We start from the raw sequence: 27,023 nt of genomic DNA, 5'->3' as shown, positions 1-27,023 counted from the left end.
TCCAAAATGGCCACCATTTCACTTATTTATTTACATATCTTTGCTTCTGGAAATGTTAAAAACCTAATTTAAGTATGTACTGAGACACAATAAAGTATTCACAATGCTTATCTAGATGTTCTGCATACAGGAAATGTCATAAACAGATGGCGATTGTCTGACACGGTATCACGAGCTAAATGTTCAAATCAGAATATTATCTACGGAGTTGACATCCAAAACCTTCAGACAATCATGGTAAAGAGTTTTTCATGCCCTAAAACACACATTTAAACACTTCAATGAGATTCCTAACCTTTCCAGAAGCAAAGATATGTTTAAATTAAAAAAAAAGAAAAACAGCAGCCATTTTGGACGCCATCTTGGATTTTGAAAAAGCCACTTTGATTACAGCAAGAATTCTGAGTGTCATTTGCACTGTTAGTACATGTTTGTGATGACATAAAGTTTACTTTTGAAATACCCAGACTTTTCTCTGGTATAGTTAAAAATAAACTCCCCATCTGAATCTGCTGCAAATAGGGCAGCACAGTCTCATTTGAACCCTGTGTGATATCACAGGATTTGACCACTTATGGGGACAACCGCCCCCGTTGCGCAATATACACAGCATAACTTCATGGGGCAATGTTGTACTGTTTTGTTTTCAGGTGCAATCACCGAAGCAGTCGCAAAAAGTGCGTTTTTTTTTTCCAGTTCCCAGTGGAGAAGGGAAGACAAGGCAATTGGGAGACGTCGTATCGGTAAATGTTAGCCTACACAGCTAACCAGAGTAGCTCCGTTCTCTCGCCTGCAAAACCTACTTGACACATTTGAGCTCCAGGTCATAAACAAACGACAATACACCGCATTATCATGTTTTCTTTGCATTTTCACTATGAGTGTAATTTGCCCAAAAATTCAGAGAAAGTGTTTCTGTCCCCAGAAGTAGAAAAAATTTTACCCCTTTAGTGCCCGGCCTCAAAGGAGACTGTGCTGCCCACTTATAATCAACTCTATCCTGACCCAAAAGCAATCTCTCAAACTTTAATCAAAATATTCCTATGCTTTTGAGACAAAGTTGATCACATACCCCCCCACACACCAGCTGAGCATTTTTATAAGTGTAATTTGTAGTTCACATATTTATTTCACTTGGGAAATATATTCATAAGACAAAGTGTCACATTTCATTTCATTTCATTTTACAGCAACACTGTGTAAAAGCAATAAGAAAAGCATTTTAAACAAAATTTGTTATAGATTATAATTTTGCAGTAACAGAACCATGGCAGTGTAAATTGTTAAATTGTGCAATAATTTGGATGAGCTTGTCAAATGTATCACAACATATCTTGAGTGTGCATTCATAAAAACACACACACACTAAAAACATAGAACTTTAATTCTAACCAGCAGTAAAACTCAAACCCAAAACAAACCCTAAAAAAAAATGCTGCATTCAAAAAGTCAGACACTTTGAAGGTCATTAAAAAAAATTAAAACATCACAGTCGAATCTGGTAGTTCAAAGCAACTGTGCTGTTTGTAGACTCATTTCACGTAACACTACACTAGGGGGCGCTGTATAACAAACCAGCCTGCTCAGCTGATGCACTCAGCTGTTCGTGCAAGAAAACAATACATGGTACATGAACTGTTCCAGCAATTAATTAAATGGTAATAACTGTAATACACATGGAACACAAGATAATACTTCATATTTGCCAAGAGAGCAAAACAGATTTTTGGTATTTTGGGTTTTTTTTTTTTCTTTTGACACATTGCACCCTGTAAATCACAGCTGCAGTGGAGTTGAGCAATACTGGAAATACATATTTACAAGTACAAACATGTGAGTCCAGTTTTCCCAAAGCAGTTATCATTATTATTACTACATGATCAGTACATTATTAGCCTAAGAAGCTCCACCCTCTGTACAGTCTACTTACCTCATTAAATCGGACAACCAAGCCACGGGTATGCGACTGCACGTGGCAATATTGCAACTGAGTGCAATTACAGAGTCAATGTATTTCTTGGTTTAAAAAAAAAAAAAAGGACTGCATTCATCATGACGCAAGTGCAATTTTCTATCTATTAAGATTAATTAAACACACCTAGGTCGAAATGTCAGCAGCCTTCGACCACACTGGGCTGAATTCCATGATTTGCGCAGAAAAACAGGCTGTGGAATGTGTTGTATTTTAACTTGTAGCTACACAGAAAAAAATACTGACTTAAAATAATGCTTGGCGCAAAAGTAAGTTGGCCGCTGTCAATACATGGCACAGCCTGTTTATGTCATGAGGTATATGGTTCAGCCCAAGTAGAGGGTGTGGAATGCATGGGAAGAAGTTTATCCATGAATAGTTGACCAATTTCAATGTATAATACACTAAATTATATGTACATTTCTAGAGTAATTTGAAATCAAGCCAATGCCAAAGGAGACCAGTAATGTTACAGTCCTTTACCAAGATATAGTTTGTTGTTGTTGTTGTTGTTATTATCATCATCATAATGACTCCTATTACTACTTCTACTCCTAATGTATATGGTTTAAAATAATTAGAGGTATAGTTAATAGGTGTAGTAGCAACATTGGGCAGTACAATGACACATTGTTCAGCAGCCTAAAGCATATAAAATATTTTCATAGTCAAAAGCATGTAATTTAAAAAAAAGCCAATACAACATGTGATTTGTTGAACACGTCACATAATACACCCTTTCAGCAAGCTGATATAGGTCAGAACGAGTCTTAAAAACAGGTAATTAATTAATGCAAATACCTCATAGGTATTGAGATGTTATATTGTTTTTAAAAAACAGTCCCTAAGAAGCAACTTATTTCCGTCTGCTGCTTTGCCCATGCCCACCCGGCCATAAGAGAGGGTATGTCTCTCATTCTGGCATCTACGAAAGTTGCGTCGCAACACTTGGACAGTATCCAACTTCAGCTGGGTGGACTGGGACGATGCAAATGAAGTATTCTCCAAGGACACACCTGGAACTGCACCCATAGTCCAACTCATACTGTTACGTCTCTGCAGAAAGGAGTCCAAAATACTTGGATGTTCCTCACCAGGTTGATAAAGACTTGCTAAGAGAAAACAATGAATATTTCAACATTTGTTATAAAAAAATATTTAAATGTTACCAAAAAGGGGGGGGGGGGGGGGGTATATTGTACATATTTACATTTCATATGTCAGATTAGTCATTCATTTCTGACAACACGTCAAAAAGTTCGATTAAACTTGCTGTGTTGCTTTAGGCAGAAGGAGAAGAACATGGAGGTATGCATGTTGCAGGTGTGGCAAAAGGGGAGCAACCCCATGGTTTGGATGTGAGCCCAAAGCACGCTCCATGTTGTGTAAGGGACTAAAAACAGGCACAGCTGCTGATACGTCAAACGTCACAAAAGCAAAAAAAATCCACCTATCGCTGCAATCTGCACATTTTCCCACAGTCTTGTCTGCTTCTCCTGCATGAAATCACTTCCAACAAATTCCACTGGAACATTTTTACAACCTGGCAGAAGGAGAAAAGCTGAGTAAAATGGCATTAAATGCCCCAGTTGTCTATGTTTGGCCCTGGAATCTGGGGGACCAGAAAGTCATTGTCCAGGAATCACTTCAGGGAAGATTTATTTTCCTAAGACTTTGTTCCATTGCAGAGTTCCATCGTAGTATAGGAGATCCAGGAACTGATTTCACATACTGGCTTCCTGTGCTGACTTTTGCTTCCAGATTCAAAGCATCTCCAAGAGGATTGCCTTTTAGTTTTGAATGTTAGGTACTACACTATCTGCGCCTTGTGGATAAGTGAGGCATGAGGTCCGACCACATTGGGCTTTGGCAGGAGTTTAGGTCTAATCATGCTGTTAGTCTGATGAAAGTTTGCACTGTGCACCTCCGAAATCTGGGAGCTATTGGTCTCACTGTCTTGGTCATCTGGAAGCTCCTGACTAGCCGGACTCATCACGCCTCCAACCCCTTCGTCTTCTTCATCCTCTTCATCCGTTAACGGAGGGTAACTGCTGCAGCTCAAAGGAGAGTGTTGCCGGTTCTTGGTGGCACTTTCCAGCCGCGAGCCCCCATCCGCCGGAACAATGGCATTGCCGTTCAGTTGCCGAATGACCTCAGTGGACTGTACCATCGGGAAAGTTGACGGAAGTAGTGGCGGGTGGAGGCGGGTTTCCTGCTGCAAAGGAAGAGATGGATTTCAAAATATGGACGTGCTCTTTAATAACTTGCCCACACATGGCATGTGACACATACTCTGACAAACTCACCAAAGATATACTGCTGTTTCTCACGTAGGTCTCCACTCGGAGACGGTTCTCTTCATCTGTGTCCAGAGGCCTCTCTCTGCTCCTCCGTGAGTTGTTGTACAGCACTGGTCTGCCTAGGTAGTCAAATGCTCCTCCATTTCCTCCACCTCCACCACGCCCACCTGAGATTGTAGAACGGCTGTCACGGCAGTGACCCTGCTCCTGGTACAACAAAGAAAGACATAGATGAGGATACATTCAGTGCACCGATTGGATTGTATGGATCAGTTGCACCTTCAGCCAGAAAAAGAGGTCCTATACTTGTCCTGAGTTTCATTCATGCTGGGGGTTACAGTCAGATACTTCAGTGTGATGTGGGATGCCAGTCAACTGCTGGTTACTTCCCCAGCGAAAGCTAATACCCATGTAAAGCTGGGTGAACTGGGACAAAAGTGTCTTGTTGAAGAATACATACAGGAGGCATCACCGTGAATCAAACCCAGGTCTACATAGTGGTGTCCCAACTCATAGTCCATTAGGCCTTAGGACAGACTGAACTGTTGAGTGTCCAGATTCCACTATAAACTACTGAGCAGAATTAGATGGAATATGGCAGGTTTCTCAATTGTGTACTTGTTTCAATTTTTGTAAGGGCGCTAAGACTAAAGGCTGATTTTCACTACCATAATGGCCACTGCAACCAATGTGCAGAGATGGTTGCTTGTATTCCTGCATCCGCAGAGTCACGTCATCATATCGAATGAGAAAAAGTAGTGAAAAATAAGCCCAAAAAAAGAACAGTCGCCAAGATGTGCTGGCCTTCCCATCCCCAAGTTGGTCCGACATATATATATATATATATATATATATATATATATATATATATATATATATATATATATATATATATATATATATATATATATATATATATATATATATATATATGTTCTAGTAGTCTATGATGACTTTTTCACCTTTTTTCAGCATCATTATATGCAAATATTGCCATTTTGTGCTTGTCCCACACCCAGACTTTTGATCTTCAATGATAAAAATGAATGGTAAAGAAATGTTTTTTCTAATGTTTTAAAATATCTCTGAATAAAATATCAGTAAAATAATCAAAACATAATTGGGGTATTCAATGTCATACAACTGTTGTGATTTTTTTAAACAAAATGTAGTTGTCCCACACTATTGCCGTAATTTCCACCACAACACTGTAATGTCCCTTTAAACAGTTTGTATGAAAGATTGTTTGGGTAGTTTCTATGGAGATAAACAGTGACATCAGAGCACATGTATATAGCGCCAAATCACAACAAACAGTTGCCCCAAGGCGCTTTATATTGTAAGGCAATGGTGTGGTGGAAATTACATTTACAAGGCCAATAATGCCCGTAGTTAAAGAATCACCCATACACATAGCTAGATAGAGAGATCGTCTGCAAAAAAGGGCACTCTCCAACCCTCACATGATCCCTAATATTTTTGCTGAAACCACAGACACAATATGTGACACTGTCTCAACCCTGACAGAGTCCAACACCCAAAAATAACCCAATTGTCATTTCAAAACTGAAGTATAGTGAGTTTAAGGGTGTTTTCTGATGTAAAATTGTAGTCTCAACTTCAACTGCAACAGTCTTGTTGTCATCAACATTTTAATTAAACAACAGTATTCAGAGATTACAGAGCCACACCCAGTAGTTCCCAATTCAAAATGTCACAGTACTACACAATACATTAATGGAAAGTGTGTTTTTGTAAGATCTGAGTTCAGTAGATTTCTCCATCATAATTTTAGATTTACAATCAGCATATTATTGGAAATAATAGCCAGAATGCCAATTTAAAAAAAGGATAACTATTTGCTGATCTGCTGATCTTGAAGGAGGACTGAACCACTGTGTTGTCCTTTCACTTCAGTTGAAGATGTTTCACTATCTATAAAGTTCCAGCATACTTAAAAAAAAAAAGTTTCTAGACCTGGATCCTGGACTAAGTCAACATAGCACCTTTTTTCCCCCACACAAGTACCATCTTCCCACCCTTCACGATAGACCCCAAACTTTCAGTGCACAGCGATGAGATTTAAACTGACCCCGAGTGAAGACAGGCTGGTTCTCAGGGTCCCCTCCACCCTCAGGGGGATGTTCTCATCTGTCTGCAACAAAACATAAACTGTTGAAATGTAACTGCACAAAATCCTGAAACGACACACTGTCAATTTGCTATCTAGAAGGTCCAAAATCTGAGTGCAAATCTGAGTATAGGCACAAAGGAGCTGGATTAATCGTCTGCATTATTCAAGGGTGTTTTGTGGGCATTCCATAGGCTTATGATAACATCAACAAATCTAATTTTAAGGTTAAATTACTCATAGAGGCAGTGTTTCTATTTAGTCCAACTGAACAATTTTCCTGAACATGATCAGAAATTCCTATTTTACCTTTGACACCAATGACATGAACCCTTGCGGTATCTCACTGGGGGCTAGAAAGCAGAATTTGGGCTTAATTTATTGAGTGATTAACTTATTTGCGGTAATCAACCTTTTTCCTGAAAATGCCTGGAAGCACTCGCCCAAAATGGAGAAACCAGATGTTCGTGTACATTCACAGTGAGAAGTACAACTGAGAAGTACCGCTGCTTTGGTGTCCGTGCTGACAGAGTTCATTCTTCTGAAGGACGCTTGTCTGGAGAGTGTGCTGATTTCATCCCTGCAACACATTAAACAGACCAAGAACAAATTCAAATGATGCAACAGTTTAGCTCCTTTCCGGTGTAGATCATCATGTTTTAGCCTTGGGTGACCATACATCTGTTTTCTGGGGACAGATCATGAAAAACAGTCGTCATTTCTGATACTTTGTTAATTCACAGTTAAAAACTGGAAAATTTCTGGCCAGCTGAGTCATTTGAGGTAAAGTTATGGAACCTACTTGGACATAGATGAAACTTTTTGTTTGACGTGAAATTTTTTTAACAGCAATTTCATGACCGCAAGACAACCTGTGAGATGTAGACCAACAGACAGACATAACCATGACACCCAATGATTGACCTTTGGCACATTTGACCTCATCTTGGTAATTCTACAACCCACCTCCGTATGTGGGCCAGTTTTGGTGGAAATCAGAATGGAAAAATGTCACTATTGACTTTCAGCCCCAACGACTGTCCTTCAAAAAAGTTGGTATCAGCAAAAGTCAGCAATTCTAGAACCCACCTACATATGTGTGTCAGGTTTGGTGGACATTTGACTCCAGTGACATTCACCCTAATGTTTGAACTTTGGCAAATTTGACCTCACTTGGGCAATTCCAGAACCAACCTCCACATGTGTGCCATGTTTTGTGGAAATCAGAGTGGGGGAAAAAAGTCAGATTGATCCCATTGATCTTGACCTTCATCCAAACAAAGCCTTCAAGGGTAACTCTGGTATTGACTGTAAACCACATACCAAGTTTGGTGGTAATTGAAAAACAAACCAGGGAGAAATAGGGGAACACACAGATAAATCAGCTGACCTTGGCATTGACCCCCAACAACAGTGACGACTGCCAAAACAAACCCATCAAATGCACACACCAAGTCTGATGGAAGTTGGCCCAAGCACCTAGTAGAATATCTCGACATACTTTTTCTCAGTCAGCTCCTTCTCCAGTTTCTTGTTCTTGCGTTTGTGGTGGCAAGTGACGATGACGACGATGACGAGCATCAAGATCAGCAGTCCGACAGCTACGGCCGCCACGATGAAAATCAGCAGGTTTTCGAGCAAGTTCACGGGCGTCTCTGTCACATCAAAGACAGTTACACACTCAATATACGTGTTATGACAACAAGTCTGTCCCTTGTGTTGACAAGCGCTGTGGTCTACCTGACACACGGACCTCCGCCTCGGCCTTTGCTGTTGCCACTATGTTCTTCGCCGTGCACTGGTAGGTACCTGCATCCGACGAGCTCAACGGCCGCCCGAACATGAGTGTTCCATTAAGGAGGGGGATCATGCCCTCTGGTAACGTCTCACCCAATCTGCAAACACAACAAAGCACAACATTCCAGCTAAAATACGTGATAATTAATCATCAGTGTGGTGTAAACCCACATAAACAAATATTTTACATCTGTTCTTAGTATTTCCATCCATTTATTGAAGTGACATTGCCCTGGAAATGTTCTGGTATCTGCCCCTGGCTTGTGAAAAATTGGCTGTAAAAGTGATCATTTAGTTGTTTTACAGTTACTATAGATAAACAAGGATCTTAAATACAGAGCAAGTACAATTTGCCTCTTCTCACAGAATTTCCATCATGCATGTGATGATAAGACTTTTCCCCGTAATAAGACCAAACATGTCCAGTCGGCCACAAACAAATGTAAAAAATAAATGTGGTACATCAAAGTTAACCCAGCGTTTGTCGGTTTACTCTCGTTATGTGCCCTTTTAATTAGAAAATGCAGTTCGGGGTTGGCGGCTGATCTGTTTAGTCTTATCACAGTTAACTTTTCAGTTAGAAGATCGAAGGTAACTTTGAATTTAGATCTGATCACCATTGAATGTTAAAGGTAGACAGACTATTGCGAATTGGATGGATGGATGGATGGATGGATGGATGGATGGATGGATGGATGGATGGATGGATGGATGGATGGATGGATGGATGGATGGATGGATGGATGGATAACGTAAGGCGTGGGTGATGGCTCCCACCTATACTCATGCTGTCAACATTTTTAACAAACACCAAATTCCCCCTTCAACAACACCATTATTCACGTTCCTACAACAGAAAGACAAAAGCTCGAGCTCAGAGGAGTTTCACACTGTGCCTGAGTTTCTGCTATTTAATTTCAGCCCGTGTCAACCCAAAGTGGTCTCCACAAAAGAGGAACGGTTTGGTGTTGAGCGTCACCTCGTCTACGATACCATCTGAAAGGAGTTCACACTTTAAACTTCCTCTTCCTCTTCTCGGCCTCTTGTCTTTCACAAGTTCTTTTCTCTCTTTTTTCATTTTAATTTTATATATCGATATTTATTTATTTATACACACACATCCATTTCAGAAATGATTTCTTTATTTTATTTTTCTTTCTGCCGTAGTTTTTCTTTTCAAGTATTTGCACCAGTTTTCCCTTTCTCTTTTGCCTCATCCCCCTCTTCCTTCCCCCTTCGTGTGAAACTGTCTGCTCCATCTGCTCTCGGCGCAAGCTGCAACACGACACCGTGACACCAGCTATTTCTTCACCCGCCGCCTTTTATTGAGAGAGCCAACAGGTTCGCCCACTGTTGCTGCCACTGCCGCTGCCACTGCCGCTGCTGCAGCCGTGAATTTGTGCATGCATGCACAATGTGCGTGCAAGAGCGCTGACTCGGATCTACTCCAAGCATGCCGTGCGTCTGCTAAGCCTGCTTTCCCCAAGGTGTGCTCCTGTGACTAACAGTGGGTCATCTGGCAAAAACAACCCCAACGTGAAGATTCCTCAAACCTAACCCCAAAAAAAAAACTTCTATTTGTCTTTATATGTCTGATCGTGAGGAATTTGACCCCAGGCACCCAACAGTCAACGTTACTTCGAAGCCATTTCCCTTCTAATCACGTTTGGCTTGCATTTTTCTTGCCAAACTCTCCACCACACCCTGATAACACATGAAGGCACCAAAGAAAATGGAGTGAAAATGACAACATGTGACTCAATCCATCTCAAGTGACACATGTGCCACTGGAATCCGTCGGTATCGATGAAGAAATCAGAATCCAGAAAGAGTGGCACCCCCTAACCCCATCCTGTATTTCAGGGAGATCAAATTTAAAGTGGCCACGCCACCGGCTCGGCTCTTGTAAGGGGTCACGGCAACTTTCAGTGATACTTCAAGCTATTCGACGATTGAGCAACTGCTTCCTTGAAGATGAGACAGATAGTCTGATGACGTTAAAGTAAAGAGACAAAAAAAAGGTCCAACTGTCTGTGCTCCAGGTCAACATTCCATTTGGGTTCACAGCATTTTGATGCCAGGTGCCAAAAACCTGTCAGTTCAAGTGAACATGTTTATGTTAACTAATTGCACATTCATCCACAGATTGCAAAATGTCAGCTACTAACTAAAAAGTCAACTTTTACATACTGTTAGTACTGTCTTTATCAATCTTGGAGCTTTCAAACTCAAAACATGGTGAAAATGTTCAAAAAGTACTACTGTCAGGTCCAGTGGTGTGGACAGCTAACGTAAAAGTTTTCTTTGACAACTGCTAATCCGCTAACTGAAAAGTCAACTTTTACATACTGTTGCCACTGTCTTTATCAATCTTGGAGCCTTCAAACTCAAAACATAGTGAAAATGTTCAAAAAGTACTACTGTCAGGTCCAGTGGTGTGGACAGCTAACGTAAAAGTTTCCTTTGACAACTGCTAATCCGCTAACTGAAAAGTCAATTGTCATCATGCTAAACTGGGGAGAGAAAAAAAACAAAAACAAAACACCAAAACATTTAATTGTAGCTAACCACCAACTTTTATTTGGTCTTTCAGGGTTCCAACTTGGGTATTTGTCATCGTTCCAGTCTCAGTTCCCGCTGTCTTATCTGGTGCTAGCATTAACATTGGATCTAAAATGGCTACATTGCAAAAACTGTCCATCTCAAAATAAGCCAAAGAATCCAAAATCGGGCCAAATTATCTTGTATTAAGCAAAAAATAATAATAATAATAATAATAACTTTTAAAAATTACTAGAATTCTCAAAACTAGCAAAATGTCTAGGCACAGAATAATCAAAATGTGTCTTAAAACTAGACAGAAATCCTATTTTAAGGTTAGCCCCCGTCTTAAAATAAGGAAAGCAATATTGTTCCTTTGCTTGGATGATTTGAAATCCATTGGCTTTCCTTGTTACTGGTGAAATACAGCTTGATATTAGCTGGAAAAACTTGTGAAGAAAAAGTGAGATACTACGGATACATTTTCCCAAAATAAGACATTTTTTCTCATGTAAAAAAAAATGCTTAACAAGATTATTTTTCTGTTCACACAAAAATTAAGTCACATTTTCTTTAAACAAGTCTTTTTTAAACCTTCTTAGGTATCAGTTTTTGCAGTGTAGAAAACTCTGAAAAACAGACCCAAAATATCTTAAATTTTAATATGTTGAAACAGAAACAAAAAGTTCCCCAAAAGTAATAGCTGTAAAGCTCATCTGCTAAGGAATATGTTAGCTTTACGAATTAGCTGTTAGCTGATTAGCTGAGCTGTGCCCACCACTGCAGGCTGGTTCTTTGAGCAAAGCTGGTCAAAATGGCTGTAATTCTTAAATGGTTAACAATATTTTTGCTCCAAAAATACTTATGGATCTGACTGGTGTCAGGCACAATTCAGCTAATCAGCTAATTACTTTTTTAAATTTGCAGATTAGCTTTTCTGCTACCTTTAGCTTCCACTAAATTTAGTTCCACTAACTTTAAATGAGTGAACATTTAAAATAAATAAAGTTTAATGTCAAAAACATTTGCAAACCCAAAAATCAAACATGTTTATTCCTGTTTGAGCTTATGCACTAATCCAGTAAGTAATACTGTCTCATTGCATTAACATAACAACACATCGATGAAACGGACGAGCCGGAGTTCAAGACACAGTAAATGCATGAATAAATGTTTAAAATGATTTTCCATGAGTATTTTTACTTTTTAATATTTCTTATTTGTTCAATACTTATCCACTGTGAATAAACTGTACATTGAATGGAAACTACAGTTTAATTAAATTTCTTCATTTATTTATTTATTTGCGTATATCTTGATAATCATCTGATTTTAGTGCACTATAAACCTTTTTGTGAACCTCCATGTTTATGCTTCAACATATTCAAATTTCAGCACTTTGTTTTTCAGGGTTTTAGAGCCAAAAAACAAGCCAAAGCTAAATTCGTAAACTTCAGCATTTAGCAATTACTGATAGCTCAAGCTTCAAGGGTTCACTCGTCCAAAGGTTCAGTAATCTGAAGGTTCATTAGTGTGTGTGTGTATTTATTCAGAATTAAGCCAAACATCACAATTCACAAAGTCACCCATGAAGGTAGTATAGTTGCTATTTGAATTAGATGCCAAACCACTGCTAACCACTGTTCGTCGTGGTTGACCAGTGAGGACTTACCAGTCCTCAGTTACTTCTAAGGACGCCCCGGGAGTCGCTGAAAATTCCATGTACAACATTCACAGGTGAATAGTGTAAAATAATTGAGGCAATTACTGTGAAAACTATGAGGAAAACCACCTCTGACCAGACACATCAGTGAGTCACTCAGACAGGCAGACAGTGAGAAAGAAAGGTGGGTCCTTGTGTACCTGATCCACGTGAAAGTCTCAGGTTTGGGGTTTCCACCACTCACACAATGCAAGGCAGCATTTTCCAGACCCACGTACCACTTTCCGTTGTAGCCGGTCACCTCTGCATGCGGTGGGTCTGAAAAGAAGAACAGGTAGTTCATGAAATACCTAAAAGTGACACTATTTGTCGAGTTATAGAACATTTTAAGGCCCAGATCCACTACACACAAACTTGTTTTGCCAAGAATAGTTTTGAAAATGATTTCTATTAAAGCACAGTCTCACAAACTGTCTGAAAAATTGTTTAAAATCCAGGCAAATATATACCCAGCTACGGCAAGTCGCCTCAAAGTAGATGTTTGGAGTAGTTGTACACTCTTGAATTAGATGCCAAAGTATTCCATACATACAAAACACTTTCTCTTCTGCAGAAGATATAGAAAGGTTCAACTGTAATTCAATAATAATTATAGTAACAATAACAGTAATTATTATACCACTTTAAGTTTAAACTTTTATAAAGTTCTGAACATAATGAAACAAGATAATAGTTCATATAAAATGTATAATACAAATAAACACAAAACAGCAAATATGGTTAAAGTAAGATCAAACTAATGATAAACATAAGAAAATAAGGGTTTCAAATGACTCAATATTTTTTTAGGACAACTGATGATATTCCCAGGATTTTTAGGAAACTATTTTATCTAACCAAATTACTATTTTATTTGAAGACAAACTCTGGGTTTTAGGCCAATTTAAGACCAAAATCTGCACTCTGTTGCCTAAGTGGTTATTTCACTATATTTTGCGAAAATAAGTTCAATTAGTACATGCCATCGCAAGATAACTTTTTCAAATTTTCCCACGTCCACGCTTTCATTCAATTTCTGAAAAAAAAATGATATCATTCACTGAGGGACACTGACAAAAATACAACTTCTGGAAAGTATTTATAGCACTTCGCTTTTCCCACATTTTGTTTTGTTACAGCCTTATTCCAAAATGGAATTAATTCATTTTTCCCCTCAAAATTCTACTCACAACACCCCATAATGACAACATGAAAAAAGCTTCTTTGAAAATTTTGCAAATTTATTCAGAATTAAAAACTAACAAATGTCAAAGTATTCACATCCTTTGCACAATACTTTGTTGATGCACCTTTGGCAGTGGAAACAGGATACACCTGAGCTCAATTGTGAGCTTCATGGCAAAGGCTGTGAATACGTATGTACACGTGATTTCTTAGTAGTTGTTTTTTTAATAAATTTGCTAACTCTCTAAAAAAAACCTTTATCAGGTTGTCATTATGGGGTATTGTGTGTAAATTTTGAGGAGAAAAAAAAAACCCTGAATTTCATCCTTTTTGGAATAAGGCTGTAACATAACAAAATGTGGAAAAAGTGAAGCACAGGGAAGACTTTCCAGATGCACTATAAATAAATTAGATAAACTCAGAACCTGGATAAACAACTTCAACAGTGATTAATTAAGTTTCATTAATTTGTGGGTCGTCTTGATAAACAGTAAAAAGAAGGCAACAACAAAGTAAATTATACTGACACAAAGTGACTATGGTGGACTCACAGTGCACTACCAGGTTGTTCCTGAGCCTACGTGGGCCCACTGAGGTTGGATGCCAAACCAGACAATTCAGTTTCTTGCCATTCATGTTTCTCAGGGGGTACAGGGAGTAGGAGGTGGTGACAGCCCCGTTGTCAGTTGTGCGATTGACAGACTGACCATTTAGCTCCGTGTCCCAGGAAAGTGCAGGACGCGGACGAGCTATAGAGCGACAGGAAGCGGCTTGACCATAGGTTTGTCCCTCCACCATAACCACAGGGTCCAGGGAGGAGATGGGAACAGCTGGTGAACAGAAGGACTGTTAGAATTAAGAACATACTTATCAGGTAACAACAATGAGCTTAAATGGGTTTAGTTAGTTTAACTTTATTGAAAATCTTCCTCAAAGAAAACGCTAGACAACACCCCACCTCCAACCAACAAAGAACATTCTCTACATTCCTATCCAGCCTATATGCATTTATACCACAATAGGAAAATATCATTCAAGGTTTTGTTTGAAACAATAAGATTCTTTTTTTTCCCTGAAGATATCATGAAGCAAAAACATCATAGTGCAAGCAGGTGAGGTTTTTTAACGATACCACAGGAAAAGAAAGCTAGGGTCTTCTATAAACAATAAAGCAAAATGTTAGGTTTTCTTTTATGATGTGATAAGACAAGAGCAAAGCGTTCTTCTTTGTGATCCCATAACTAAGGAAAGTTAGGTTTTTCCTTCTATGATATCATTAAGCAAAAATGTTTCCTTTGAGAAAAGGTTTGAGAAATCACAATGCAGATATGTGGGGTCTTTAAAAAAATTCACCACACTATTCATTAAAGAACCATATAAGGTTCTTCTTTATGGTACCATAAGGAAGTAATATTTTTTGTCTATAATGTCATTATGCAAAAATGTTGGATTGCCTTTGTGACATCATCATGCAAGTAGATGAGGGATTTTATGACACCATAAGGAAAGAAAGTTGGGGTTTTCTTTATAACACTATAAAGCAAAAATGTTAGGTTTTGTTTTATTAACTCATAAGTCATCATATAAGGTTCTTCTTTATGATGCCATAAAAAAAGGAATATTCTGATATTTCTTTTATGATATCATAAGCCAAGAGCATAAATACACTTTCACATGATAAGCAACAGGCAGTGTGTGACAACTGTTGAACTAAGGCCAGAAAATATCATTACGTGGTGTTGACTTTAATCATAGTCAACAATTCACCGAACAAAAAGCTTTGGGTTTTTATCTTTGTATTCAAAGAAAACAGAAACCAAGTGTTCAGTCTGCGTGCATGGAAATTGTGATCAAACACATGAGTAGTGTAAGTTCACAAAAGTCCTATGAAAAGAAGAAGGAAAGGAAAAAAAAAAAAACAAAGTTTGCTTCCAGCAATTTAAATACAAAGATCCTATACAATGATAGAAGACTTCTAGCAAACTTCTCAAGAACTAAACTTGGCTATATGTCAGAAGATATGGAAGATATGTCTCAAATTTGGCACGGTCGTCATCTGTGGGTTGGCTCAACATATACTTCACTTTTCTCAAGATTGGACCGGAACTCTAAAAGTTATTAGGTTTAAAAAAAAACAGTTTCTCCCCTTATGACATCATAAGGCAGTGAGTGTTTTTGCCCTTTTGCATGCATTGTTTGATTATATATATATGCACACACAAATTCCAAACAAGTTCTGGAGTTTTAAACAAAAACAACAAAAATCCTTCTGTTGTTATTACTGTAGCTTGTGAGTTGTTTTTGCCGCAGCCAAAACCTGATTTGAAATACTGATATTTCAGCGTGTTGAGGCAGAGACTCACTCCACACGGTGAGGGACAGCTTTTTGTCAAAGTTGCCAGAGGGAAAAGTGCTGATGCGGCAGATGTAGTCGCCTTCATCTGAGATCTGTGTATTAACAATGACGAGAGACGAATCCACGATGGGGTCACTGTTTTTGAACCTCACACGGCTCGCCCATGTCCCATACACTGCGAACAGAGAGAGAGACAGAGAGAGAGAGAGAGAGGAGGATGTGACATGAAAAGTTAAGTCAATGAGTTTTGTTTTTTAAGCGCTTGAGGCTTCTTTCGTCAGTTTCAGTTCCGTACAAATGCTTGTCAGACATATTTGAATCACTTAATTCAGTCTTAATGATATAATTTCACACAAATTCCACATATTTCTCCTGAAGGGGTCTTACAAGATAATAAAAGTCATTTTAAAATAGTTATTAAAGGGGTTGTGTTGTGAAAAATCATTTTATTTTACACTCTTCTATCCTGGTAACGATGATGAAGCAGCTCAGCCTCCACTTCCCTATAATTGGCCAAGTCTTCTAATTCCTTATAGGGGCTCCAAAGGTGTTCCAAAGCCAGCTGGAAAATATTATCCCTGCACTGTACCCTGGGTCTTTCCCAAAGCCTCCTCCCAGTTGAAAATACTTAGAACTCCCTAGGAAGACAACTGGGGAGCATCTTGGCCATATGCCAGCACCACCTCAGCTGGCTCCCTTTGAAACAGTGGCTCTACTCTGAGGATCTCCCAAGTATTCCAGCTTCTCACTGTGACCCTGAGTGTAAGCTCAGATAACTGATGGAGGAACCTCATTTCCACCAGTTATATCTGTGAACTTGTGCTTTCTTTCAGGTTTGGAGTTTCAGCTCTCTCCAAAGATTTTCTATTGGGTTCAGGTCTGGAGACTGGCCAGGCCACTCCAGGACCTTGAAATGCTTCTTACGGAGCCCCTCCTTAGTTGCCCTGGCTGTGTGTTTGGGGTCATTGTCATGCTGGAAGACCCAGCCACGACCCATCTTCAATGCTCTTACTGAGAGAAGGAGGTTGTTTGCCAAAATCTCACAACATATGACCCCATCCATCCTCCCTTCAATACGATGAAATTGTCCTGTCCCCTTTGCAGAAAAGCACCCCCAAAGTATGATGTTTCCACCCCGGCGTCGTGTGTTACTAATGTAACCTTTGCGACTGTGGTCTCAGCTCTCTTCAGGTCACTGACCAGGTCTTCCAGTGTAGTTCTGGCCTTTCTCAGAATCATCCTTACCCCACGAGGTGAGATCTTGCATGGAGCCCCAGACTGAGGGCGATTGACAGTCATCCTGTGTTTCTTCCATTTTCTAATAATTACACCAACAGTTGTTGTCTTCTCACCAAGCTGCTTGACTGTTGTCCTGTAGTCCATCCCAGCCTTGTGCAGGGCTACAATTTTGTTGTCCTTAGACAGTTCTTTGGTCTTGGCCATGGTGGACAGGTTGGAGTGTGATTGATTGAGTGTGTGAACAGGTGCAAAGGTGTCAGTTTTTACCTACAATAAAAATGACAGACCTCTCCATTCTTTGTAGGTGGAAAAACTTGCTAAATCGACAGTGGATCAAATACTTGTTTGCCTCACTGTAAACTGACTATGATCTAAAGATTTGGAGGTACTGATCCTCATCCCAGTCGCTTGGACTTTAAAATTGTTGGACTTTGAGGCTGTTTAATACCAAAAATCACCTCTAGCAAACATGGGAACAAGAAGATACTATAACGAGTTGATTCAGATATTGAAGAGACTTTTTTACCAAACATGACAGAGAATACCAAGTGAGTGTGGCTGCAGTCATAACTTACCACTCTGTCCTTCGGTAAAATGTGCAGTGATCATTTGCTCCTTTTCACCATTGGTTTTCTCCTTAAACCATGTGGCCTGTATCAAAGTAGCGCCTGTACTCAGGTCCACCTGGTAGAAACAAGGTAGGATGGTCTCCTCCTCTGCCAAGGATGTTATAGAAGAGTCTTGCAGATCCTTAAAATGTCCCTGTACCAGTGTAACTAAAAGAAGAGAAGGGATAAGACAGTCCAAGTCAGGAATTGATATGATTTTTAGTTTGCTAGTCAAATGTGGTAATCGCCCGAAGAGAAAATGTTAATGTTGAAACGTGGCCACAAAAGCAAAACGATAGTTGGCCACCACTGATTTACGATACTCGCAAGTCATAGTTTGTTTCGTGCCACTGGAGTTTCTTAGTTTCTGGTTCAGCCTCAAATATGTTTGTACAGCTAAATTAGCTACTTGAGGCAACATGGGTAAGCAAAAAGTCAGTTTCATAGCAGGGGCCAGTAGTATATTAGCACAAACTGTTGTTAAACACGTTGATCTTGAGTATGGCAAGACACCATTGATACATTCTTGTCCAAAAGTGTTTGAACGACTTGGCTAATGGTTTGGTTTGTTTGTTTTTGTTTTTTGCTATGTACTGAAGACGCTTTGGTTTGAGATCAGATGAGGAATACTAGTATCATAAGTTGAGAATTGCAGCTTTTATTTTCCGGTATTTGCATTTTGATGTCTTCAACGCAGCCCAGTCTCAGGTTTTTTTTGGTTTTGTTTTGCTTTTTTGTTTCATGATTCCATCATGAAATGCGTTACATTTTTGTCATGTGGTCGAATTTCAGTTTTAACCCTAACCCATAGGCATAACCACAATGCCCCCACCCCCATGTCACCCCAAATTTTGCAATAAAAATGCGACGGTATCGCAAACTGCGATATTAAATCACCTTTTGTGATGTCATCACATTTTTTCCTAGTGCCTTTTTTGGGAAAAATAATCAAACAGCTAAGTCAGTTCAAATAAAACTCAATATCTGGTTGTATTTTTCTTACTTTCAAGCCTGAGACTCATTGATGTCAACAAATTTGCTGTTTTTTGTTGCTGTTTGTTTTTTCTTTTCTTGGGCATTTCAAGGCTTTTATCTGTTGTTGTTTTGGTTGGCGTTTGTTTCTTAATTCTTCTCTTCAGCAGATTCAATGCAAACTCAACTGGATTAAGGTCTGGTGACTAACCTGGACAGTCTAGGACCTTCCACTTCCATCAATTTATTGAAAAGTTTTCATGTCTACAGTGTAAAAAGTGAAGATACAAAAATATATTTGGGCTTCTAAGCTGAAAAATGTGAGGCAAGAGGTGCTGCAGATGGAATCTCTAAAACACAGACAGTGAAGAAGACGTAAGAGGGTGGAGGAGAGAGAAAACAGGACATCTGTCAGACAGAGGAACTGAGTGAATGCCGCTGAACTAGTTGCTCGAGATAAGTGTTCCAAGCGAGCTCACGGCGTGTAACCGTGAGCTGTCCAAGACAATCAACAGGAGACCGTTAACAAGGGCCAGGAAGGATCCAAAAAACACAACTGAGGTTGTATTTATCTCTAACTGCCGCAACTCAAATAAACTACAAAACACCCTAGAACCAAATCAACATATGTCGGTTGCTTTGATGGCCAATTTCAAGATGGCATCCAAAACGGGCACTAAAATGTGATGTGCTGTTATTAATAATTCTATCATTTGTGGGTAAGATGTATTTTAGGGGCATTTTAATGGAAAACAGTCATTTAGTAAAAGTTTTTTTTTTCATCTTCAATCTCTTATCCAGGATTGGGTCACGGAGGCAATAGCTCCAGCAGGGGACCCCAGGCTCCCCTTTCCCAGGCCACATTAACCACGTCTGACTAGGGGATTCCGAGGCATTCCCAGGCCAGTGTGGAGATATAATCTCTCCACCTAGTCCTGGGTCTTCCCCGGGGTCTCCTCCCAGATGGACGTGCGTGAAACATCTCCCTAGGGAGGCGCCCAAGAGGCATCCTTACCAGATGCACAAACCACCTCAGCTGGATCCTCTCAACACGACAGAGCAGCGGCTCGACTGCGAGCTGCTCACTGATGACCGAGCTTCTCACCTTATCTCTAAGGGAGACACCAGCCACCATCCTGAGGAAACCCATTTTGGCCGCTTGCACTCGCAATCTAGTTCTTTCGGTCATGACCCAACCCTCATGACCATAGGTGAGAGTAGGAACGAAGACTGAGCAGTACATCCAGAGTTTCCCCTTTTGGCTCGGCTTGCTTTCTGTCACAACAGTATGGTAGAGTGAATACAACTTTTATATGTTGTTTTAAAGTATTATAATTACAAAAGTATTATTTGGTAGCCATTTAGGGGCGCTATTTGTGCATGTCTGGCTTTAGGCCAGCTTCTAGATTTGGGAGCATCCTGATTGTTTTTTGAGGTCATCTACGGAACCTAAAAAAAACCAAGAAAAAAGTTGATTTGGTTTAATTCTGGGGGAGGGATGCAAACGGGAAAGAACCCCCTTTCCCTGACTACAACAATGCTAGCCAGAATATTTTTAAATTTCACCTCATCTAAGCATTTTCAAGTCCCATTGGCTCATCTGTTGAACATAGAGAAATGTCATCTCTGTCAATCTCAAAGTACACAGACACTTGAAACACACAAAACATGTTGATCCTTGTGGCCAACATTTCATAGCCAAATATTAAGGGGCGAGTGCTACAAGGCTTGTTTAAATCTGTCAATATTCTGTCTCTTGGCGCACTGTTAAAGTAACAGTAAATTAGGTTTTAAAAATGTTATGTTAAAACAAACAAGTGCCCATTCAACAGAAATGCCATGACAAATAACTCCTTATCATACACTGATTCTACTACCGGTGTTGGCACCAGGGTCAAGTTACGAGTGATTGATTAACTTTCAGTGGGTGCAGTTTTGTTATGTCAATAATCTTGTTAATACTAAACAGTGGCAAATTCAATTGAGTGTATACGCACACACGTATATATACATACATATATATATATATATATATCCTCTGATAACCATTAAGTGGTGACCATTACATCAACGCAATTTTTTTTTTTTTTTTTTTTTTGCCACTTTTAATCGTTAAAATCTATTTATTTTTGGTGGTCTCACAATTTATTTTAAAATCATAATCAGGTTTTTTTTTCCCCAACTATTTTTATGATTGAGTGATCAGTGACATCTATTTGTGTTGTGAAATATTTCCAAGGACAAAAACAAGTTGTTCACAAAATAACCCAGACACATGTCTGGTGATTCATCCCAAAGCAGTGAAAACAGAACATCTCAAACATTTTCAGGTCTTGAACTCCAATCGTGTAGGTGTGTCTTAAGAGATGCAGCAGAAAGACAGATCAGGATTTCTGTTACGTATGTCACAGAAGTCTAAAAGTTGCCATGTCAATGTTGAATGTTGCTTAGGGCAGATAGTTTCTGCATGCATGGTGAAAGAGTTGTTGTTAGAGGATGTTTTACATGAAACTCCAATCATATTTTGGTGTAAATGGTAGGTGAAAGTTGAAATGTCATGTACACACCTGTTTTTAAACTGTGCTTTATTCATATATTTACACACATAACACACACACACACACACACGCACATATATATATATATATATATATATATATATATACATACATACATACACACACACACACACACAGATACATATATATACTCAACAAAAATATAAATGCAACACTTTTGGTTTTGCTCCCATTTTGTATGAGATGAACTCAAAGATCTACAACCTTTTCCACATACACAATATCACCATTTCCCTCAAATATTGTTCACAAACCAGTCTAAATCTGTGATAGTGAGCACTTCTCCTTTGCTGAGATAATCCATCCCACCTCACAGGTGTGCCATACCAAGATGCTGATTAGACACCATGATTAGTGCACAGGTGTGCCTTAGACTGCCCATAATAAAAGGCCACTCTGAAAGGTGCAGTGTTATCACACAGCACAATGCCACAGATGTCGCAAGATTTGAGGGAGCGTGCAATTGGCATGCTGACAGCAGGAATGTCAACCAGAGCTGTTGCTCGTGTACTGAATGTTCATTTCTCTACCATAAGCCGTCTCCAAAGGCGTTTCAGAGAATTTGGCAGTACATCCAACCAGCCTCACAACCACAGACCACGTGTAACCACACCAGCCCAGGACCTCCACATCCAGCATGTTCACCTCCAAGATCGTCTGAGACCAGCCACTCGGACAGCTGCTGAAACAATCGGTTTGCATAACCAAAGAATTTCTGCACAAACTGTCAGAAACCGTCTCAGGGAAGCTCATCTGCATGCTCGTCATCCTCATCGGGGTCTCGACCTGACTCCAGTTCGTTGTCGTAACCGACTTGAGTGGGCAAATGCTCACATTCGCTGGCGTTTGGCACGTTGGAGAGGTGTTCTCTTCACGGATGATGCAAAGGAAATGTGTTGCACTGCATGAGGCAAATGGTGGTCACACCAGATACTGACTGGTATCCCCCCCCATGAAACAAAACTGCACCTTTCAGAGTGGCCTTTTATTGTGGGCAGTCTAAGGCACACCTGTGCACTAATCATGGTGTCTAATCAGCATCTTGATATGGCACACCTGTGAGGTGGGATGGATTATCTCAGCAAAGGAGAAGTGCTCACTATCACAGATTTAGACTGGTTTGTGAACAATATTTGAGGGAAATGGTGATATTGTGTATGTGGAAAAGTTTTAGATCTTTGAGTTTATCTCATACAAAATGGGAGCAAAACCAAAAGTGTTGCGTTTATAATTTTGTTGAGTACATACACACACACGCACACACACACAGGGTGAACACAAAAACAGTCCTTGGTTTCAAAGTTTTTTTTTCTCTTTTGCAGATTCTTCTTCAAAATTGTAAAATTATTCATGTGACTTTTGATATTATAAATATTTGAAACCAAGGAGTGTGTTTGTGTTCACCCTGTATATATAAATACATGTATGTACGTATGTATGTATGTATGTATGTTATGTACTTACCTCCATTTTTTTGCATGACTCCATACAGTATATTATCTAGGTATCAGTATACAGTACATATTTCATAGCTAAACATTTTTTCGTGGTGTGTAAGATGTCTTGTTTTTCTTTTTTTGTGGTGTACAGTAGCAAATTTCGTTGTCGTTCCCCCACATATAATTACAATAAAGACTATTCTATTCTGTGTACATTCAAATTTGGTCTTTTATTAGTCATGCTCATCAATTGAAATATTAGGAACTAGAACCATATTTATACAACAATTGTTAGGTGATATCAAAATCGTATATTTCCAAACCCTTGCGATCATTTCTGATTTTACCCCTGTTTTGTGTATGTCCTTGTAAAGCTTTTTTGTCTTTTGATTATCATTTACATTGCTGAAAAGTATGATTTATGAAGAAAATCACCTGCAACTTGATCTTTTAAAAAATAATATTGTGGCAGTTGCTCTCTAAAACAAGAGCCTTTTCAAGCATTAAACACTTACTGTAGTTTTTAACATTCTCTTTAAAAAAGAATATTGTGATGATTGCTGAAAATGGACTTTCAGCAATCATTCTTTTAAAAAGAATAATTTATTGTTGACTACTTAGATATATTTTTAAAAGTTGCTCTTTAAATAAATTATATTGTGATTATTGCCGAAAATACTGCAGATTGTACTTTCAGTATTTTTAAGGAGTCTCTTAAAATCATTATCACGGATCATTAGTTTATTGTTTGCTCTTACAAGATACTGCACTTCTTTTGTTGTTGGTCACTTATTTATTTTCAGTTTGAAAGTAGCCCGAAATTGTTCTTTTGGAGACTTTTGAAGCATTTAACACTGACCATTATTTTGCCATTTGATTCTCTTTTTTTTTTTTTTTTTTAGGTTCTAAAGTTATTTTGAAAATAATATTGTCATACTGCTGAAAACAGACTGTACTTTCAGCAATCGTTCTTTTAAAAAAAGAAAGTTCATTACTGATCGTTGTTTTATCCAAGTTACTGTAGCTTTTTGTTGATCACGTCCATGTTTTCACAATTTTGATGCAATAATTAACATTTTTCAGGTCTCACAGTGTTGCTACAATTACTTTGAAAAGTTACTTTATGAGTTACTTTATACAGTTACTTCATGAACAGCTTTCTGCAGTTACTCTATTCACAGCTGCCAACAACTTGTAACTAATAAGGTAACTAGTAATCTAACTTGGTTACTCTTAAGATTGAGTAATCGGCAAAGTAACTAATCAAAAAAGTAACTGAGTACTCAATCTCAAAAATAACCAAGTTAGATTACTAGTTACTTTATTAGTTACATTCAGCAGCTGCGGACAACTTAACTTTTAAAAACTGTAAACTGTTAAAAGTAACTGTGTAAAGTAACTAATAAAGTAACTTCTCAAAGTCACTGTGGCAACACTGCCCACAATAATAGAAGTAATTGTATAGATTGTAATTGTAATTATAATTGTAATTGTATAGATTTGAGCAATTTACCCCCTTTAAAAAAAAAAAAAAAAACACAAAACTGACTAACAAGGTCACTGTTCGTAAACAGAACATATTCTGTTGTGCAACATCTCATCGTTTCTCTAAAATCATGATCAAACGTAACCATTTGAACACCAAATTTGCATTATTCCACCTCTTACAGGGGAGCCAATGTGGGAGAATTTCCTCAGATATGTCAGCGGATGTGTGATTCATCGATTTACCATCACACCTTATGAGTGTGCACTGCACAGGTGTGTTTTTCTGTGAACGTGTGTTTGTCACCTTGACGTTTGAGCGCGGCCTGGAATCTGCCGGCGCCACATTACTGGAATTACACTCAGCCTTTCCTGCACTTTTGTAAGACTAAAGAGTTTTGTAATGGGGCAGATGTCGTCATCCTTCAGCACACTCTACTGTGTGTAATAACGCACAAAAAACAAAAAAAACAAAACATGCATGTGTGCATGTGCAACTTTGATTTGTTGTATGCATTATTTGAAATATAGGCAATAATAGCAACAACACAAGGAGGGTCCACTCAATCAGACAAGCAGGAAAACTGGTCAACAGCAACCTGTTTTTCCTGAAATACTATCACGCGACACCGCAAAGTGTTTTCTTTTGCAGCTTCGGTCCGGCTCAGTTTATCCTCGAGATAAGCTGGTGAGCTGCTGAGGGTGCGGAGCCTCACAGCTTTTAAAGAAGCACGACGTGAAAAAGTCATCCGGAAGAAAGGCACTCGCCAAATGCGGGAAGGAGGCAAGCAACCAGAAACTGGCGAGCTTCACTGGCTGTGGTTGGAGAGATTGTTGCTTCACCAGTCGTGGCAGAGTGATGCAGGGAGAGACATTGTTTAAAACAAAAAAAAAAAACAAAAAAAAAAAACGGGGAAAGACGTTGTCAATAACACAAAAGGAGAATGAATTTCAGGCTGGGCTCCGACCCACTTATTGACAAAAGATCAGTCATCAGTGCAATTAATTCATGTTAATTAGGAGCTTATACATCTTCAAAACCACGCACGTGTTTCCCCGGGGCTGCACGGGCTTGTGACCTATCAGAGTTGTAGAACATACAATCAAACAATCAGAAAATAACTGATTTATAATTGCAAATCTGTGTGGAAACTGTCTCACTCGTTGACACACACACACACACACACCTGCTCCTAATCCATCATCAATTAAACATCCACTAACCATCCAGAAGGTGGCGTGCACATCTATAGAATATTACACCAGCAAAATAAAGTTGCTTTGTGGATTGATCAGGTGGATCAAAGTCCATCAAATTATAATAAGTTTGTGCTGATTATATGTTGTTTCATTTTGGTGAGTTACAAGATAGTCGGGTTTATTGTTTGTGAGTTATTGTTGTAGCACTTGGAGGAGATGGACTCATCTATTCAATCACTGCATTTTACAGCATACATGTCTCGGCATTTCCAAAGTGTAGGAATAGAAAAAAATGTAAGTATTAAGGTAGTTTGTTACCCATGTTGTCTGAAATGTAAATTATAACTTGTCTTTTTTTTAATCACGATGAGGGCCGCATCTGGCCACCGGGCCACCAGTTGCACACACCTGTTTTACAATAATGTTTAAATAATGTTTTTCTTTAAATCAAGCAAAGCCCCCACTGTTTTTAACATGCAAAATTTGTGAAATGGTCGACATAAACACAAACTGAAGACTGGGACGAATCAAAATTCTAGCACATGGCTGTGCAAAAGTTTTAGGCGCCCAACAATTTGATGGACATTCTGTTTGGAGTTTTTCCTTCGTTGGTTTGTTGACAAAAAATCTCATTTGAAATGGCCAAAACTTCCAGTGCCAACAAACAACAAGAAAATATTTACATGCATTTATGATTATTGTTCTTAGAATTGCAATATTAGACACGCCTAAAACATTTGCATCATACTGGGTATGAAACCTGAGCTGGATGTGGTTCGTTGAGTTTAATGTCGTAGCAACTTATCAGTAAGGGAAACAAATTAACAAAATCAAAATACAGTGTGAAATATCAATAGAAATAAAAGTGACCCTTTAAAGGTCAGTGGCTGCCTGACTGAGGTCAGACTTGCTTACCAAAGATCCAGGTGAGACGGAGACACAGCGGGAGTCTGTTCGGCGGAGCTGTCATTCTCCCCAAGACAGATAATCAACTATTCACAAGTCAGGACTGTTCCAGTTTGTGGACCGAGTTGTTGACTCGCTCATGCCTCGTGCTGCTGGACCATCACCAGATCGTCTCCAATTCCTGTCAGACTGGGGGGAATAAAAAAAATAAAAAAATACCACACAAATAGTCCTTAAAGTGGAAATCCGTTCAGTTTGGTTGGGTTTCGTGTTTGTCTCTCAGAAACAAAGAAGGTGTAGCTTTACCTGTTAGGGATACACCTGTTTGTCCTCCACCTCCCTCACACACACACACACACACTCATACAAATTGCACTCGATAAACTCACCGTTCCGGTTTGGTTGAAGCCAGTTGACAGTTATTTGCGCGTCTTTACACGCTCAGGCGCACAAGAGAAGCAGGTGAAAAGCAGCCAGACGGTTGAGTGAGGCAAATCCAAAGATGATAACAGAAAGATTTAAGGCCAAAACAAAAGCCGCCTCGAACTCAAGAAGAAAAACACATTAGAATATGTGACAGGGAGTACACCCCCCACCCCCACCACCCCCTG

At 39.1% G+C, this 27,023-nt stretch overlaps 1 protein-coding gene and 1 long non-coding RNA gene across 4 annotated transcripts; one reads left to right on the top strand and one right to left on the bottom strand.

The window, feature by feature from the left end:
- LOC117504569 lies at positions 1–19,540 on the top strand. Its single transcript, XR_004558827.1, has 3 exons — positions 1–76; positions 11,013–11,018; positions 19,528–19,540. It is a non-coding gene; the product is annotated as an uncharacterized LOC117504569 (long non-coding RNA).
- nectin4a (nectin cell adhesion molecule 4a) lies at positions 1,367–27,023 on the bottom strand. Of its 3 annotated transcripts, none has more exons than XM_034164028.1 (12): positions 26,802–27,023; positions 26,422–26,601; positions 17,799–17,999; positions 15,992–16,159; positions 14,180–14,458; positions 12,605–12,722; positions 8,144–8,298; positions 7,905–8,058; positions 6,908–6,983; positions 6,365–6,427; positions 4,279–4,479; positions 1,367–4,187 (listed from the first exon to the last, which is right to left on the bottom strand). In XM_034164028.1, the coding sequence occupies exons 2-12, from the start codon at positions 26,474–26,476 to the stop codon at positions 3,783–3,785; spliced, it is 1,875 nt and encodes a 624-aa protein (XP_034019919.1). In that variant the 5' UTR covers positions 26,477–26,601; positions 26,802–27,023; the 3' UTR covers positions 1,367–3,782. The 3 variants fall into 3 exon arrangements, with proteins under 3 accessions (XP_034019919.1, XP_034019918.1, XP_034019920.1); XM_034164027.1 differs by lacking the exon at positions 26,802–27,023 and adding an exon at positions 26,719–26,780; XM_034164029.1 differs by lacking the exon at positions 26,802–27,023 and having other exon boundaries at positions 4,279–4,473; positions 26,422–26,786.

Source organism: Thalassophryne amazonica, chromosome 23 (genome assembly GCF_902500255.1).
Source record: "Thalassophryne amazonica chromosome 23, fThaAma1.1, whole genome shotgun sequence".
Lineage (NCBI taxonomy): Eukaryota > Metazoa > Chordata > Actinopteri > Batrachoidiformes > Batrachoididae > Thalassophryne > Thalassophryne amazonica.
The sequence above is the reverse complement of the archived record's forward strand: the minus strand, read 5'-3'. Positions and strand labels throughout refer to the sequence as shown.